This window comes from Mauremys reevesii, linkage group 2, assembly GCF_016161935.1.
Source record: "Mauremys reevesii isolate NIE-2019 linkage group 2, ASM1616193v1, whole genome shotgun sequence".
NCBI classification, from domain to species: domain Eukaryota; kingdom Metazoa; phylum Chordata; order Testudines; family Geoemydidae; genus Mauremys; species Mauremys reevesii.
Window position 1 is genome coordinate 281,744,136 of NC_052624.1, and position 13,927 is coordinate 281,758,062.

The 13,927-nt window shown below is 49.3% G+C and overlaps 1 protein-coding gene across 2 annotated transcripts; it reads right to left on the minus strand.

Moving 5' to 3' along the window:
* Positions 1-2,233: 2,233 nt before the first annotated feature.
* Positions 2,234-13,699, minus strand: LOC120396797. 2 transcript variants are annotated; one of them, XM_039521895.1, is made up of 5 exons: positions 13,566-13,699; positions 8,913-9,243; positions 8,012-8,113; positions 3,041-6,327; positions 2,234-2,903 (listed from the first exon to the last, which is right to left on the minus strand). In XM_039521895.1, the coding sequence occupies exons 2-4, from the start codon at positions 9,146-9,148 to the stop codon at positions 4,197-4,199; spliced, it is 2,469 nt and encodes an 822-aa protein (XP_039377829.1). In that variant the 5' UTR covers positions 9,149-9,243; positions 13,566-13,699; the 3' UTR covers positions 2,234-2,903; positions 3,041-4,196. The 2 variants fall into 2 exon arrangements, with proteins under 2 accessions (XP_039377829.1, XP_039377830.1); XM_039521896.1 differs by lacking the exons at positions 8,012-8,113; positions 13,566-13,699 and having other exon boundaries at positions 8,913-8,956.
* Positions 13,700-13,927: the final 228 nt, after the last annotated feature.

A 13,927-nucleotide genomic window follows, 5' to 3' on the forward strand; every position in this document is an offset into this window, starting at 1 on the left:
AAATTAGGCTTGAATAAAGACTGGGAGTGGATGGGCCATTACACAAAGTAAAACTCTTTCCCTATGCTTATTTTTCCCCACTACAGTTCCTCACATCTTCTTGTCAATTGCTGGAAATGGGCCATTTTCATTACCACTACAAACAGTCCTTTTTGTCCACTGCTGATAATAGCTCACCTTAACTGATCACTCTCCTTATAGGGTGTATGGTAACAGCCATTGTTTCTTGTTCTCTGTGTATATCTATATCTTCCTACTGTATTTTCCACTGCATGCATCTGATGAAGTGGGCTGTAGCCCATGAAAGCTTATGCTCAACTAAATTTGTTAGTCTCTAAGGTGCCACAAGTACTCCTGTTCTTTTTTGCACTTTACACAAACCGGCTCAAATACATTTTAAAAGAAACAAGACCATTGGTTCAGATGTGGATGTGCAATGGCAGGCAAATTTGGTGGAGATGCACCAGTTCTCCAAATGCAACAGCGGTTTTAAGTACATCTTAACAGTGACAGACATTCTATCCAAATATGCCTGGGCCTTAGGTCAAAAACACAAGACGAGTGGTGAGGTATCCAAGGCCTTTCAAGCTATTTTCAGCAAAGGTCGCGTGCCTCTCCCTTTGAGAAATCTAAAACCAAAGGAGCTTTTGAAAAAGGTTATGAATAGACCTTTACTGATGAGATATTCATTGGGCATGCCTAGTCCTGCTCAAAACATGTTTCAACAAGCACAGACATGTATTTTGTGATAATTTTCACAGCCATGTTACCCAATAAAGCACCCCAGGTGAGGGGTTTAAAGACAATTGATGTTTGGTGTTTGTTTGTTTGTTTTTTTTTAAAAAGACCAATTCAGAAAAAAGTACACAGATTATTATTTTTTAATTGAAATAATCGCTCGTGAGGTCCCCTAAATAATCCCCCCGAGGGGGATTCCACTCACCCTCCCTTTTCAAAAATATCACCAAGTCAGTTTCGTGGTACAGGCACCACTCTTGCAACCTCTCTAGGAGGTTGTATAGTTCTAAGTGGGCATAAGCGGTGGTGAAACAGGCTATGAAGACGTTGGTATTGCCAGAGACAGAGTACCGGTCTTTTGCGAGCTTCCAAGACACACACGGTTTCATCGTCGATAAACTCACAGGATGAAACCTTGTAATTGGGAGAAAACAGGTACTGAAAGAGTGGAGAAATTGGAGAGGGTCCAGAGAAGAGCAACAAGAATGATGAAAGGTCTTGAGAACATGACCTATGAAGGAAGGCTGAAAGAATTGGGTTTGTTTAGTTTGGAAAAGAGAAGACCGAGAGGGGACATGATAGCAGTTTTCAGGTATCTGAAAGGGTGTCATAAGGAGGAGGGAGAAAACTTGTTCCCCTTCGCCTCTAAGGATAGAACAAGAAGAAATGAGTATAAACTGCAGCAAGGGAGGTTTAGACTGGACATTAGGAAAAAGTTCCTAACTGTCAGGGTGGTTAAACACTGGAATAGATTGCCGAGGGAGGTTGTGGAATCTCCATCTCTGGAGATATTAAAGAGTAGGTTAGATAAATGTCTATCAGGGCTGGTCTAGACAGTATTTGGTCCTGCCATGAGGGCAGGGGACTGGACTCGATGACCTCTCGAGGGCCCTTCCAATCCTAGAATCTATGAATCTATAAATCTATAAAATCATAAAAGGAAAAAGATACAGATGAGAGCTAGAATTGGTTAAATGGAATCAATTCCATACAATAATGGCAAAGTTCTTGGTTCAGGCTTAGAACAGTGATAGAATAAACTGCAGGTTTAAATTAAGTCTCTGGAGTCCATCCCCAGCTGGGACGGGTCATCAGTTCTTTGTTCAGAGCTTCAGTTTGGAGTAAAGTCCCTTCAGAGGTAAGAAGCAGGATTGAAGACAAGCTGGAGATGAGGCATCAGCCTTTTATAGTCTTTTCCAGGTGTAAGAACACCTCTTTGTCCTTACTGTGGAAAATTACAAGCAAAATGGAGTCTGGAGTCACATGGGCAAGTTCCTGCATACTTTGCTGACTTACAAGGTGCATCTGCCTTCTCTCAATGGGTCAATTGTGTAGCTGATGGTCCTTAATGGGCCATCAAGCAGGCTAGGCAGAGCTAACACCAACTCGTCTGGGATGTCACCCAGAAGCATAGCATAAGTTTGAGATACAGACAGGATAGAGCCAATATTCATAACTTCAACTACAAAATGACACATTGATACAGACAGCATAATCATAACCAGCAACCCATAACCTGGTCTTAGACCCCTTATATGACCCCCTTTACAAAAGATTTGGTGCCACTACAGGACCTTGGTTGCAATCATATTCTATACGGTCCCAGTTCAAGTCAAGAATGCGACACAGGCATCTTCCGGTTTGGTCATTTTCTTTAAAACACGGCCAGGGTCTGCACTAAATTGCATTTATCAAGGTCACCCCTTACGCTAAATGTTCTTGGGTAGGCACAGACATTGCGGAGCGTAACCTATGGCAAGAACAGTGTTTAATAAGTTTTCCAAATATAACTCAGCACACAGGCACCGGGGCTTGAAGTTTAGATCTACTGAAGTCCAAGTCACACAGTCATGGTGCCGTTGGGCTGCCGCATCTATGACACAGCCCTCACAATCTTCAAAAAGCTTTTCCCTAAGGCACTGATTAAGGACAGCATAAACAGCAACACGTACAATAGTCTGCATGACTTCTTTACGCTCACGACGTGGCCTTGGCTCAGTTAGTTCCATGCCAAGTCTCCTAAGCTCCTCATAGCCGTCATCCTTGGAGTCCTCTTCAACAATTTGTACCGGCATTGAGCAAAAACAAGGAGAGCCCGGTTCATCTTCGCTGCTTGATGCAATGCTGTCCAGGGCCTCTGGGTCCTCTAGAAAGGCATCGTCAAGCTGTGGAGAGATTTTCAGAAAAGAAACAGTGTAAGTTCCCACTCCTTGTTTTTAAATATACACAACCCACCCCACCCCCCGGATCCTAACCCCATTACACCCCATCATCAACAATCACTTCTTAATCATTCATTTACCTGAGCAATGTCTTTTCCGTTCACCTTGTCCTCCGATGATTCCCCTGATCTGCGTTCACCTTCCACCTCTAGGGGGGTGGAAAATGAGAGGCCATCACACTCATCGGTGTGCCTCACGAGAGTTTGGGTTTCGGGTTCCAGCGTATCCATCAATGGCTGAGTCAAAGGTCCCTTGTGGGAACTGTCGCTCATGTAGCGCTTTCTCCACACAAGTCCAAAGGCCCTCGGGGCTAACACAAAGTCCAAAGTACTCACGGGGTGGTGAAGGAGTCCATGCTTCCACGATTTCTAAAGCACGCGTCCTTGGTAAAAGATGGCCTCTTCTGCCCTGGTGCTGGGACTTATGGGGTGATAGTGTTGCGCTCTGACTGGCAGAGGGCGCTGGGAGGAGTTCTTAGAAGGGTCACACGACCCTCATCTGGACAGGTCACCCCGTCCCGGAACACCACCGATTGGTCAAATCTGCTCTCAGGTTGGTCCTATGCGGCCAAAACCCATCGCGATGGGTAGAGTGCAGTGGGAGGAGTTCTTAGAGGGGTCACACGAGCCACATCCGGATGGGTTACCCCACCCTGGAACACCCCTGATTGGTCAAATCCCCTCTCCGGGTAGGCCTATGAGGGCGAAACCTCTCCTGATTGGTAGAGGGCAGTGGGAGGAGTTCTTAGAGGGGTCACATGACATACTTTGCTTCCGGTCATGTGTCCTCCTTGACCCTGGAAGTAATACCCTGTGGGTGGGACTTCTGGTGATAGGTGGGCGGGGTTTAAGGGGTCAAGGGGCGGGGTTTTAGGAGTCAAAGGGCCGGTTTGTGTTTGATTGATGGTAGGGCCCTAATAGTACTACTGGACACACTTTGAGGCCCTTGCCTTCCAAAAGGGTGGCTTTGTAAATTTAGTGTCAGCTCTTCTTGAAGGAAGGATTGATTCTTGAACGCTCAATCTCATCCAAGCTCCCAGGCCCCCCTTCATCTTGGAATCTCGGTTTAAATGTCATACCCCAAGGAGAGACACTTATATATCAGTCTCTGTGTCCCAGGACAACAAGCCATTCTTCTCAGCCACTTTAGCCCATGCTTACCGGGCCCACTGGATGATAGGGAGAGGTTGGAATTTGTGGGCCTTTTCTAGTATTGGGCATGCTGGCAGTGTGATATTCAGTAGTATGGAAACCGGACACCCTTGGAGGCCATTGCCTTCCAAAAGGGTGGCTTTGTAAATTTAGTGTCAGGTGTTCTGGATCGAGGGTCCTTGGACATTCGGGACTTCACTTTGTGTTGCAGCTTGCTGAAGGTTTGCTTCAGGCACATGAACATCTTTTGGAGAACTTTGCTCCTTGAAGGGGATGGTGTCCTAGCTCTGGAGGCCTTTGGTGACTTTGAGGGAGAACCGTCAGGACTCCAACTTGCTTTCTCCCCAGCTTGCAAAAGCCCTGTTGTACTCGTTGCAATGGACACCATCTTTGGTTGCTTGCGGGGAGCCCATTTCCCCATTCCATCCTGCGTCTTGCTCTTGTCTGCTGGAAGGAGCCACAGCACTGGCATCTTATTGCGGTTGGATGATGCTGAGGAGTATCCTGGAGTCCATCGCTGTGGAATTCCATGGGATCTTCCCGGCAAGTCAGCACCTGCAGAGCCAGCTGGTCTCTTTTGTCGATGCTTACCACACTTCTCGCAGACTCTGATTGGTGGCTGGTCCCTGGAGAGCTTTGAATTCACAGTTCCATTGAACCCATGTGAATGCATGATGTCTCGAACACCATGAAGCTCAGCAAATGTCTCCTTTGGAGTTTTCTCACCCTTCCTCTTTCCTGGATATGCCTTGCGGCACTGCTGGCAAACTGAGACCTGGCCCGCCAAGGGGCGGGAGCTGCTCAACATTTCCGTCAGCTGCTTGATCTGCAGGTCGTGTGCAGCCTGCCCAGCAAGGAGAGAGTCAAGGGTGGATCTTGTTAGCTGCTCAGAGCCTGGTGCCTCTGGGGCAACCTGGTGCCATTGGGTCCTGGGAGGATCTGCCCTGCTCTCACCTGCTTGTGCCCCTGGCTGCAGGCAGGAGCCTTCTCCCAAGAGAACCTTCCTCTCCATGTGCAGCTCCAGCTTCTCTTCAGTCCCTTTGGTGCCGCTCACACTGGTAAGGGGCTTTCTCAACTCGCTCCTATACATTTGGAGTGTCGCTGCGAGTGTCTTCTCTGCTACTGTGGTTCCTGGAGGTGGCGATGTCAGACCAACCCCTGCTGGCAGAGTGCAGCGCTGTGGGTTAGTCTGCTTTCCTGCCGCGCCATCATTCCTGCCCGTCTCCATGGTGATATCTTCCACTGGCGTTGGAGGACGTGTGGAAGAACAGGAGCTTGTGCTTCGCCTCCCCGTCTGCAGGAAATCGGTCTCCATCTCCCTGAACTCCACACGGGCTCCCCTGGCTGGGACGGTGTGAGGCAGCTTTGCCAGGGGCTCTGGGTCCAGGGTGAGCAGCCCCCTCTGCATGACCGGATGCTGATGCCTTATGTGGAGTTTGATGGGGTGGGCAGGCTGTTGTCCCATCATTGGGAATGCCACTGTCCTGTGCTTGCCTGGCTCCCTACGCTGGTGGAGTGGCCCAGGCAGGGCAGTCTCTCTCCGGAGGGGAGCATCTCTGTGCGACTCTCGCACCATCTTAGGAAAGGCCTTCGTTTGGATCTGCCAGCATTTCTGAGCCACGTGATCCTGCAGCTTGACCACCGCTGTGGGCACAAGCGTGGCCAGGATGGCATCAGAAGATGCCATGATCCTGTGGGCCTTTTGGGGCAGGGGTCCCCAGGGGCAGACACATGGCTCCTGGATCTCCTGTGCACGCTGAGGGCTGGTGTTGGATCTGAAGGTCTCCGGGACCTTTGCTGGAAATCCACATTTGGGCGGATCTGGGTCTACTTCCAATTGCTGCTTGGTGTCCCCCTCACCCAGCAATGGCTCCCCCGGGATGGGGGTTTGTGGAGCCCCCAGTCGCCTCTGCAGATGCTTCTGCCGGATGTTGAAGTCTGAGCTATGGACTGAAGTCTGGTCCAGACCCATGGTCTGCTCTCCCCGGTCTCGTCTGCTGTGGGCAGGAGGCCTGGAGAGAGGCTGGGCTTGGATGGGATGAGTGGATCCTTCCCAGCTCGCGACAGGCATGATCTCCCCTGTGTGGCAGAGGGGCTCCGACTGAATGATGGCGGCTTCTCTCAGGGAAAAAGAGCTGGAACTCCAGAGGGCAGAGGTGGTGGATTCCATAGCGGAATAGGAGAACTGGCTCATCGTGGCTGTCGCCACACTCGATCTGTGGGAGAGAGCAGACAGGGACACATGGGACATGGCCCTGCTGAGCAAAGGCAGGGCTTGGGCACAGCCTTCCAACAGTAGTGCAATGGGGCAGTGCCTAGGCATGCCTTGCACACCACAGCCCGACACAAGGACATCAGCTGGGTAACGAAGGACTGAGAGGGGGAGCCGGCACTCATTTTATCTAGAACGATAACCTCTTCGTCACACGCATGTGCAGCACCTAGCACAATGGGGCCTTGAGCATGACTGGAGACCTAGTGTTATTTTAACAGAAAGATTAGCTAACAACAATTGCTTTGGGTGAGGAAGACGTGAGCATGTGTGTGTAACCCTCGCCAGAGGATGTTGTGAAGGCCAAGACTATAAACTATAAAAGGAACTGGATAAATTCATCAATGGCTATTAGCTAGGATGGGCAGGGATGGTGTCCCTAGTCTCTGTTTGTCTGAAGCTGGGAATGGGCGACAGGGGTCGGATCATTTGATGAGTCCCTCTTCTGGTCATTCCCTCTGCTGCACTGGCATTGGCCCGTTTCGGAAGACAGGATACTGGGCTAGATGAACCTTTGGTCTGACCCAGTCTGCCTGTTCTTATGTTCTTACATTCTAACCCACTGGAAAACTGTCCTCTTCTAATGGCTGATACACTAGAGGCTAACAACCTACGATTGCTCCCAGTTAATGGAGTTTCTCTGGTGGTGGGGGACTGTGCTACGGTCCTGAAAGTCCTGGGTTTGAACCCAGCTGATGACTCATGCTTTGGGTGTATCACAGAGTGCCCCACTCACTGCTTGTCTGGAGCCTACTCTGGGGATTAGCTCTCGAGGTCAATGCCCCTTCCAATTGTCGCATGTGGTCACATCATCTCTCTGTCATTCCGGGAACTGCAGTGTCCCCTTCTTGGCTAGGCCACTCAGCGTTTCCCCCTCTTCCAGGGTACAGTCCTGCAATTGCCTGTCACTCCCACAGCGACCCAGACAGTCCTCCTGTTCACTGCCCCGCCGGTCTGGGCCGTGCCCTCGATGGCTGGTAGGGCAACCTGGGCCCACACTTCACACCGGGCTCCAGGCCAGGGACCCTCAACCCAGCAGTTCTGGGCTTTCCTCTCCCAGCCTGGACTGCTTCCTACTACTCCTGGTTCCCCTCCTTGCTCTGGGTGCACCAGCTCCAAACACTCCCCCCTCTTCCCAGGGAGGGGCTGCCCTTTCCCAGCCGCAGCCCCTGTCTCTTGCCAGCTTCCTGGCTCTATCGGCCCCGCCTATTCCTGCCCAGCTGAGCCTGCTTGGGATCAATTCCCTGCTCCCTGGCTCTTCCTCCAGGTGCACCCTGTGGAGTTCATGGGCCTGCCTGTCCACCTGAGCCCCTTCCAGTCCTATGTGGGGTGGACACCCCCTCACAGCGTGTCATTGGATTGCTTTTTCTTTCAAACACAGCATGGGCAGGATCTAGACAGTCGCCTGCTGGCAGATATTGCCGTACAGAAGGATTTGATCCTACTCACAACCCCAACTTGTAGTCTCTGCATTTCATTTCTGATAATCCCTCACCTCACTTTCACTGGTATCTCACCTGTTATTTTAGGATGCTGGAGTGTCTGGTTTTCCCTGCTCCCTCCTCTCTACATTCATTATCCCCTCCCACCCAGCCCCCAGTCTGGTGCCCCCCGCTCAGTTGCCTTACGGTATCAGAACTGCATCCAGGTGTCTGCCCACGTACTGTAGCCTCCTCTCAACGAGCCTGAGGCGCTGAGCCAAGGGGAGCTTCTCCAGGGGCACAGGGCAGCTGTGGAACAGAGAGAGCAGATAGCTGAGTGCAGGCCCTGCCCTCAGGCCCTCTTTTACCCAGAGGGGCAGCACCGAAAGGCTCCCTGTCCCCTTCTCCACTGAGGCAGCCTCCTCCCCTGCAATACCCAGGCCTTGGATGTTCTGGGTTGGGGTTAGCTGGATTGTTAGGTGATCCCTGTCTAGTGCTGAGGAGGTGAGCGTCTATCCTGCTGGCTGCATGTGTGTCATGTCCCTTCCACAGAAGCTAATCAACATGTAGGATAACAGCCTACTCTAGCTACCAACTATGCAGCTACTTCTTTAGCTCCAGGATTCAAATCCTCCGTGGAACCTATGCTGGGGGAGTGGAGGAGGGGCCATTACCCAAGTGCTCCTGAATCCCCTACTCAACGTACAAAGAAAGACCAGCCTTCCTCCTGACCTCTCCACCTCACCTCCCCGGGGTGCATGGGGCTGCTCCCAGAAAACATTTTCTCCCGCTCTTGGCAGGAGAGGATGGTCCAGTCCAGTTGACACAATCTACCCCTCCCCCCCACTGCCCCAGATTAAAGGAGCCGTATGACGCTTGAAGAAGGGAATGACCCATTGTACAAGGCGTGGGGGTGGATTAGAGATGGCAACTTCTGCAAGGTGGGAATGAATTGCAGGAGTCTAAAGGAGAAGAGTTGCCTGCGTGGTACATAGGTCGGGGCAGGGGAGGGATTACTCGGGCTACTGCCCCTTGGTGGGGATGAATTGCATGACGCTAAAGGAGGGGACTGACCCACTGCAGATTTATGGAGGGGGGCATTGCTTACCACGTCTCTGGGGATGCACCAGCCTCCTCCAACTCTTGCACACAGCGTCCAAAAGCTGCCAGAAGTGAGACATAAAGGAGACATTGAGCTGCTTGGGCACCCTCTGCCCCAGATTTCAGAGGCAGCCTGTGAATGGAGCCCCAGCCAGTGCCACCGCACGGCTCTGGGCACGACTGTGCCTTCGCAGGAAGAGGGGAGGCAGGTGGGGGAATAGACCCTATTTCTCTGCTTTGCATGGGGCCTGAGTCTGCCACCGCAGCTGTGGGGTGAGGGGCTGCTTACCTTTCGCTTTCTTTTTTGTCTTTCTGAGCCTCCTCTTCCTCGGAGAAGCCTGCCACACACAGAGAAAGCAGCAAGGTTAGAAGAGATCTCCTCAGTAAACCTGGGAGAACAATGAGCCAGAGGTGATTGCCATGTGGGGCCAGAGGGAAATTTTTCCTTCTGGCAGAGTATTGCACTCTGAGGCATCATGGGTAGGCATTGTGCTTTCCTATGATGCAGCCAATATAGGGCACAAAGCACAACCCATAACAGGGGTCACTGCAACACTCCAGGGGTTGAAGAAACAGGGATTGCTGGTACCAGGAGCCTGCAGAGTTTATAAGCATTGAAGGAGAGAGCCTGCAAAGTTCTCTCTCCTGCAGAGATGATCAAACTCTGCAGGTTTTAGGATTGCAGAGTATGCAACTAACCCCAGATACCATGCATGGAATTCAGATCCTGGGGGAGAAATCCGACATCTGGACAACAGTGTTTCCTAGATACATATTCAGGGAGTGCATGATATCGGGGTTTTCTCTGCAGCCATTTGGGATGGCCATGCTACTCCTGAGTGGTGAAGCCATGAATGGATCATGCAAATCCTCCCAAGCAAGTGCTGCTATAACCCCTAGAGCATCCTCAAATGGCAGCTGTTTTACACCAAAACACAACAACAACAGTTTGGCATGAGCTCAGTCCACTTGCCTGAGAGCTGCAAAGTTTCTTGAAGGTAAACTGCACTGCTTGCAGCTTAACTAGCCAGGTATTCCTTTCACAGGCTAGATCTTTCTTGCCTGGGCTCGGCCCCTTCCCTCCTCCCCCGCAGATTAGTTCCTTTAGTTCTCCAGATGTTTTCAGCAGTCTTCCTTTTGGGGCAGGGAGGTGGTGGAGAAGAACCTAGATTAACTCACTTCCAAGCCTTCAATAGGATTTGGCTATGACAGGAATCCTTTGTCTCCCAGTTTGACACCACCACCCCACCCCTCCGCCCCTCCATCCTAGTGGAAAAATACCACCAGTCCAAAATGATGTCCATCTGAGGGAACTGGGATTGTTTAGTCTGCAGAAGAGAAGAAGGAGGGGGGATTTGATAGCTGCTTTCAACTACCTGAAAGGGGGTTCCCAAGAGGATGGATCTAGACTGTTCTGAGTGGTAGCAGATGACAGAAGAAGAAGTAATGGTCTCAACTTGCAGTGGGGAAGGTTTAGGTTGTATATTAGGAGCAACTTTTTCACTCGGAGGGTGGTGAAGCACTGGAATGGGTTCCCTAGGGAGTTGGTGGAATCTCCTTCCTTAGAGGTTTTTAAGGGCAGGCTTGACAAAGCCCTGGCTGGGATGATTTAGTTGGGAATTAGTCCTGCTTTGAGCAGGGGCTTGGACTAGATACCTCCTGAGGTCCCTTCCAACCCTGATATTCTATGGATTCTATAATTCTATGAGGTGACATGATCACATGACCCTGCAGTGTCAAAGCAGCATCCCAGGAAGCTTCTCAGGAAGGAGGAAGATTAGCATCTTCCATGTCCTATTGTCCTTCCTAATGACCCATTCAGGCTGATTGCCTTCTATTTGGGGGCATTCGCCTGGTGAAAGCACTTTAGTAATTGATACAGAGCCCATATTCCTAACTTCAGATACAGAAATGATACATCCATCCAAATAGGATAAACCCATTCAGTAAATGAGAACCTTTCCAACGATATCTCACATGACCCATCTTGCATAAAACATACCTTAGTTATGCCATATTCCTAGAACAATATTTCTATGAAGAATATGGGGCGTAATGTCACAGGGGTGAAGAAGCATGTGGACAAGGGGGATCCGGTGGATAGAGTGTACCTGAACTTTCAGAAAGCCTTTAACAAGATCCCTCATCAAAGGTTCTTAAGCAAAGTAAGTTGTCATGGGATAAGAGGGAAGGTCTTCACATGGACCACTAACTGGTTTAAAGATAGGAAACCAAAGGTAGGAATAAATGGCGAGTTTATGAAGAGAGATAAATAGCAAGGTCCCCCAACGGTCTCTACTGGGACCAGAGTTGTTTGACATCTTCATAAATGATCTAGAAAAGCGGGGAAACAGTGAAGTGGCCAGATTTGCAGATGATACAAAGCTAAAGATCGGTAAATCCAAAGCTGAATAGGCCCTCCTTGTTCCCAGATGTATAACTCTGTGTTGGGCTGTGTGAAAAGGCATTTTGTTTGAATGGGCCCCATTTGCCAAACAAACTCTCCAGAACTCTCTGTCTGACTGCCCTGTCCTCATCGTTATTTGCCATTCTGCCAATCTTCATGTCATCAGCTCATTTTTATCAGCATCAATTTTGTATTTACTTCCAAGTTATTGAAAAATATTGAATATCATCAGATCTAGTACTGATCCCTGCAAAGCCCCATTAGAAACACCCACATTTGATGATCCCTTTGACAATTACTTTTTGAGATCTATCAGTTAGCCATTAGCCTGTTCTCAATCCCTTTAACCTGTGCTCCATTGATATTGTATAGTGCTAATTTTTAATCCAAATGTCCTGCGGTTCCTGGATGCCTAAACAGGGGAATCTCAAGTTGGAGGAGAGAGGTTATTTTACCTCTGTATTTGGCACTGGTGCAACCACTGCTGCAATTCTGTGTCCAGTTCTGGTGTCTAACATTCAGAAAGGATGTAGATAAATTGCAGAGGGTTCAGAGAAGAGCCATAAGAATGATTAAAGGATTAGAAAACCTGCCTTATAGTGATAGACTTTAGGAGCTCAGAAAATGTCTCTTAAAGACGTTAAGTGTGGTTTGAAGAAAAGTCTATAAATACCTATATGGGGAAGAAATAATGACAAATGGGCTTTTCAATCTAGCAGAGAAAGGTCTCACATGGTCCAATGGCTGGAAGTTAAAACTAGACACATTCAGACTAGACAGAAAGTGTCCATTTTTAACAGTGAGAGGAATTAACCAGTGGAACAGTTTACCAAGGTCATGGTGGACTGATTCTCCACCACTGGCAATTTTTTAAATCAAGATTGGACATTTTAATTCAAGGTATGCACTAGGAATGATTGTGGGGAAGTTCTTTGGCTTGTGCTAGACAGGAGGGTCAGACTAGAAGATCACAGTGTGCCCATCTTGCCTTGGAATCTGTGAAAAACCACACCTTCCAAAAGTCTAAGTTTGTCACATCTATGTTTGACATGGCCCATTTTCCATGAAACATTGTTAACCTGCTTTGAATATATTCCCGTCCTTTAATTCTTTATTGATTGAATCCCATATCAGTTTGTCCATTATTTCAGGCTAAGTGGCCTATAAGAAGCTGGGTCAACCTCCTGGACCTTTTTGAATATTGACAAAACATTAGCACACTTCCAGCTTCTGGAATTCCCTCAGGAATCCTACATTTGTTAAAAAATTAATGTCCGTGGGCCAATAACCTCCTGAGCCAGCTCTTTGAGGACTCTTGGGTGGAGATGATCCGAGCCTGCTGATTGAAAACTACTTCAGTTTGGTTCCTGCATTCAGCTGGCATCAATCCAGCCTTTCCATCTCTCAAGGAGTCTCACTTACCTCAGATCTGGCAAGCCTGATCACAGCATAATACACGAGAAAGAGCAGCAGGATCCTTAGGCAGGAGGCAGAGTTGAGAAAGAGGAGGAGTGATCTCATTTTGCCGGGCTCAGGCACGAAGAATCACAGATACGCTCAAAGCAGCACCAAGTACCCAGGCTACTCCTGAGGGCAGGTTGCTGCTCTGGCATCAGGCAGGCGCTGATGTCGTCTCTAGGTCACAATGAGGCTGCTCTCCTGTAATCTCCCTCTAGCCTGTGAGGTGTCAATGCTGTACATAGATCAGGAGATAGGATGGGGCAATCGCCCAAAGGGGCTGAGCTGCTGAGCTAAGAATAAGGCAGGAGAGAGGGCATCAGGTTTCCCAGGAAAACCCTGGGTCTTTTCCGAGCTCTATGACTCTCAAGCCCCTAGGCAAGGGACATTTTTTCCCTACTTGTGGGAACTCCTAAAACCCCTATGACTGAGGCAGAATCTCCCAGCCTGAAGTGAGAAGCAGCCCTGAAGTGATTATCTAGTGCTACGAGGGCACAAAAACGTTCATGGTATCGGCAGCCCAAGCATTCCAAACCCTTGAGCTGGGCTCCAACTAAATCATGAGATCTTCAAAAAACATTCATCTGGGGAACTCTTCATTTGCCTTCTGGTATCTGTGCCTCTAGGGTGCACTCAATTCACGTTCTCCAGCTTCTCTTTGCATCCACGAGGGATTAAAATTGGCTAACAAATAAAATAAAATAAAGAGCAGAGATTCTCAAATAAATCACTTGAATGCAGCAGTGGGCGCTTTAAGAAAAGCACCCTATATCATAAGATAATAAAGAGCCCTACCTCTTATTAACATCTTCAATCAGTAGCTCTCAAAGCACTTTACAAAAGAGGTTTGTAGCATTATCCCCCTTTTCGAGATGGGAAACTGAGGCACAGAGCAGAGCAGACTGGATACTGGGCTAGATGGACCCTGGGTCTGACCCAGTGTGGCCGTTCTTATGTTACAGCTGTTCAGTCTCCTTGATACCTGTGATGTCATAATCCTGCTCAGTTCTCCAGTCTTCCATGGAGTCTGGATGGAAAGACAGGGTAGATGTCACCTAGTGAGCTGGGCCTGTGAGAGTAACCTGTATTCAGGCAGAGAGGGGCTCCTGGGAGAGTAGAGTCAGGGCTCCGTTAAAGAGCCGGAGACAAGGGCCTGA

What these genes read in the sequence shown, in the direction of transcription:
- LOC120396797 (XM_039521895.1), bottom strand. Translation starts at nt 9,148, where the DNA reads ATGCAAAGCAGAGAAATAGGGTCTATTCCCCCACCTGCCTCCCCTCTT. An exon ending in GGTGCATCCCCAGAGACGTG is followed by an intron (nt 8,114 to 8,912) that starts GTAAGCAATGCC and finishes TCTGTTCCACAG; the next exon opens with CTGCCCTGTGCCCCTGGAGA. An exon ending in CTGGATGCAGTTCTGATACC is followed by an intron (nt 6,328 to 8,011) that starts GTAAGGCAACTG and finishes TCTCTCCCACAG; the next exon opens with ATCGAGTGTGGCGACAGCCA.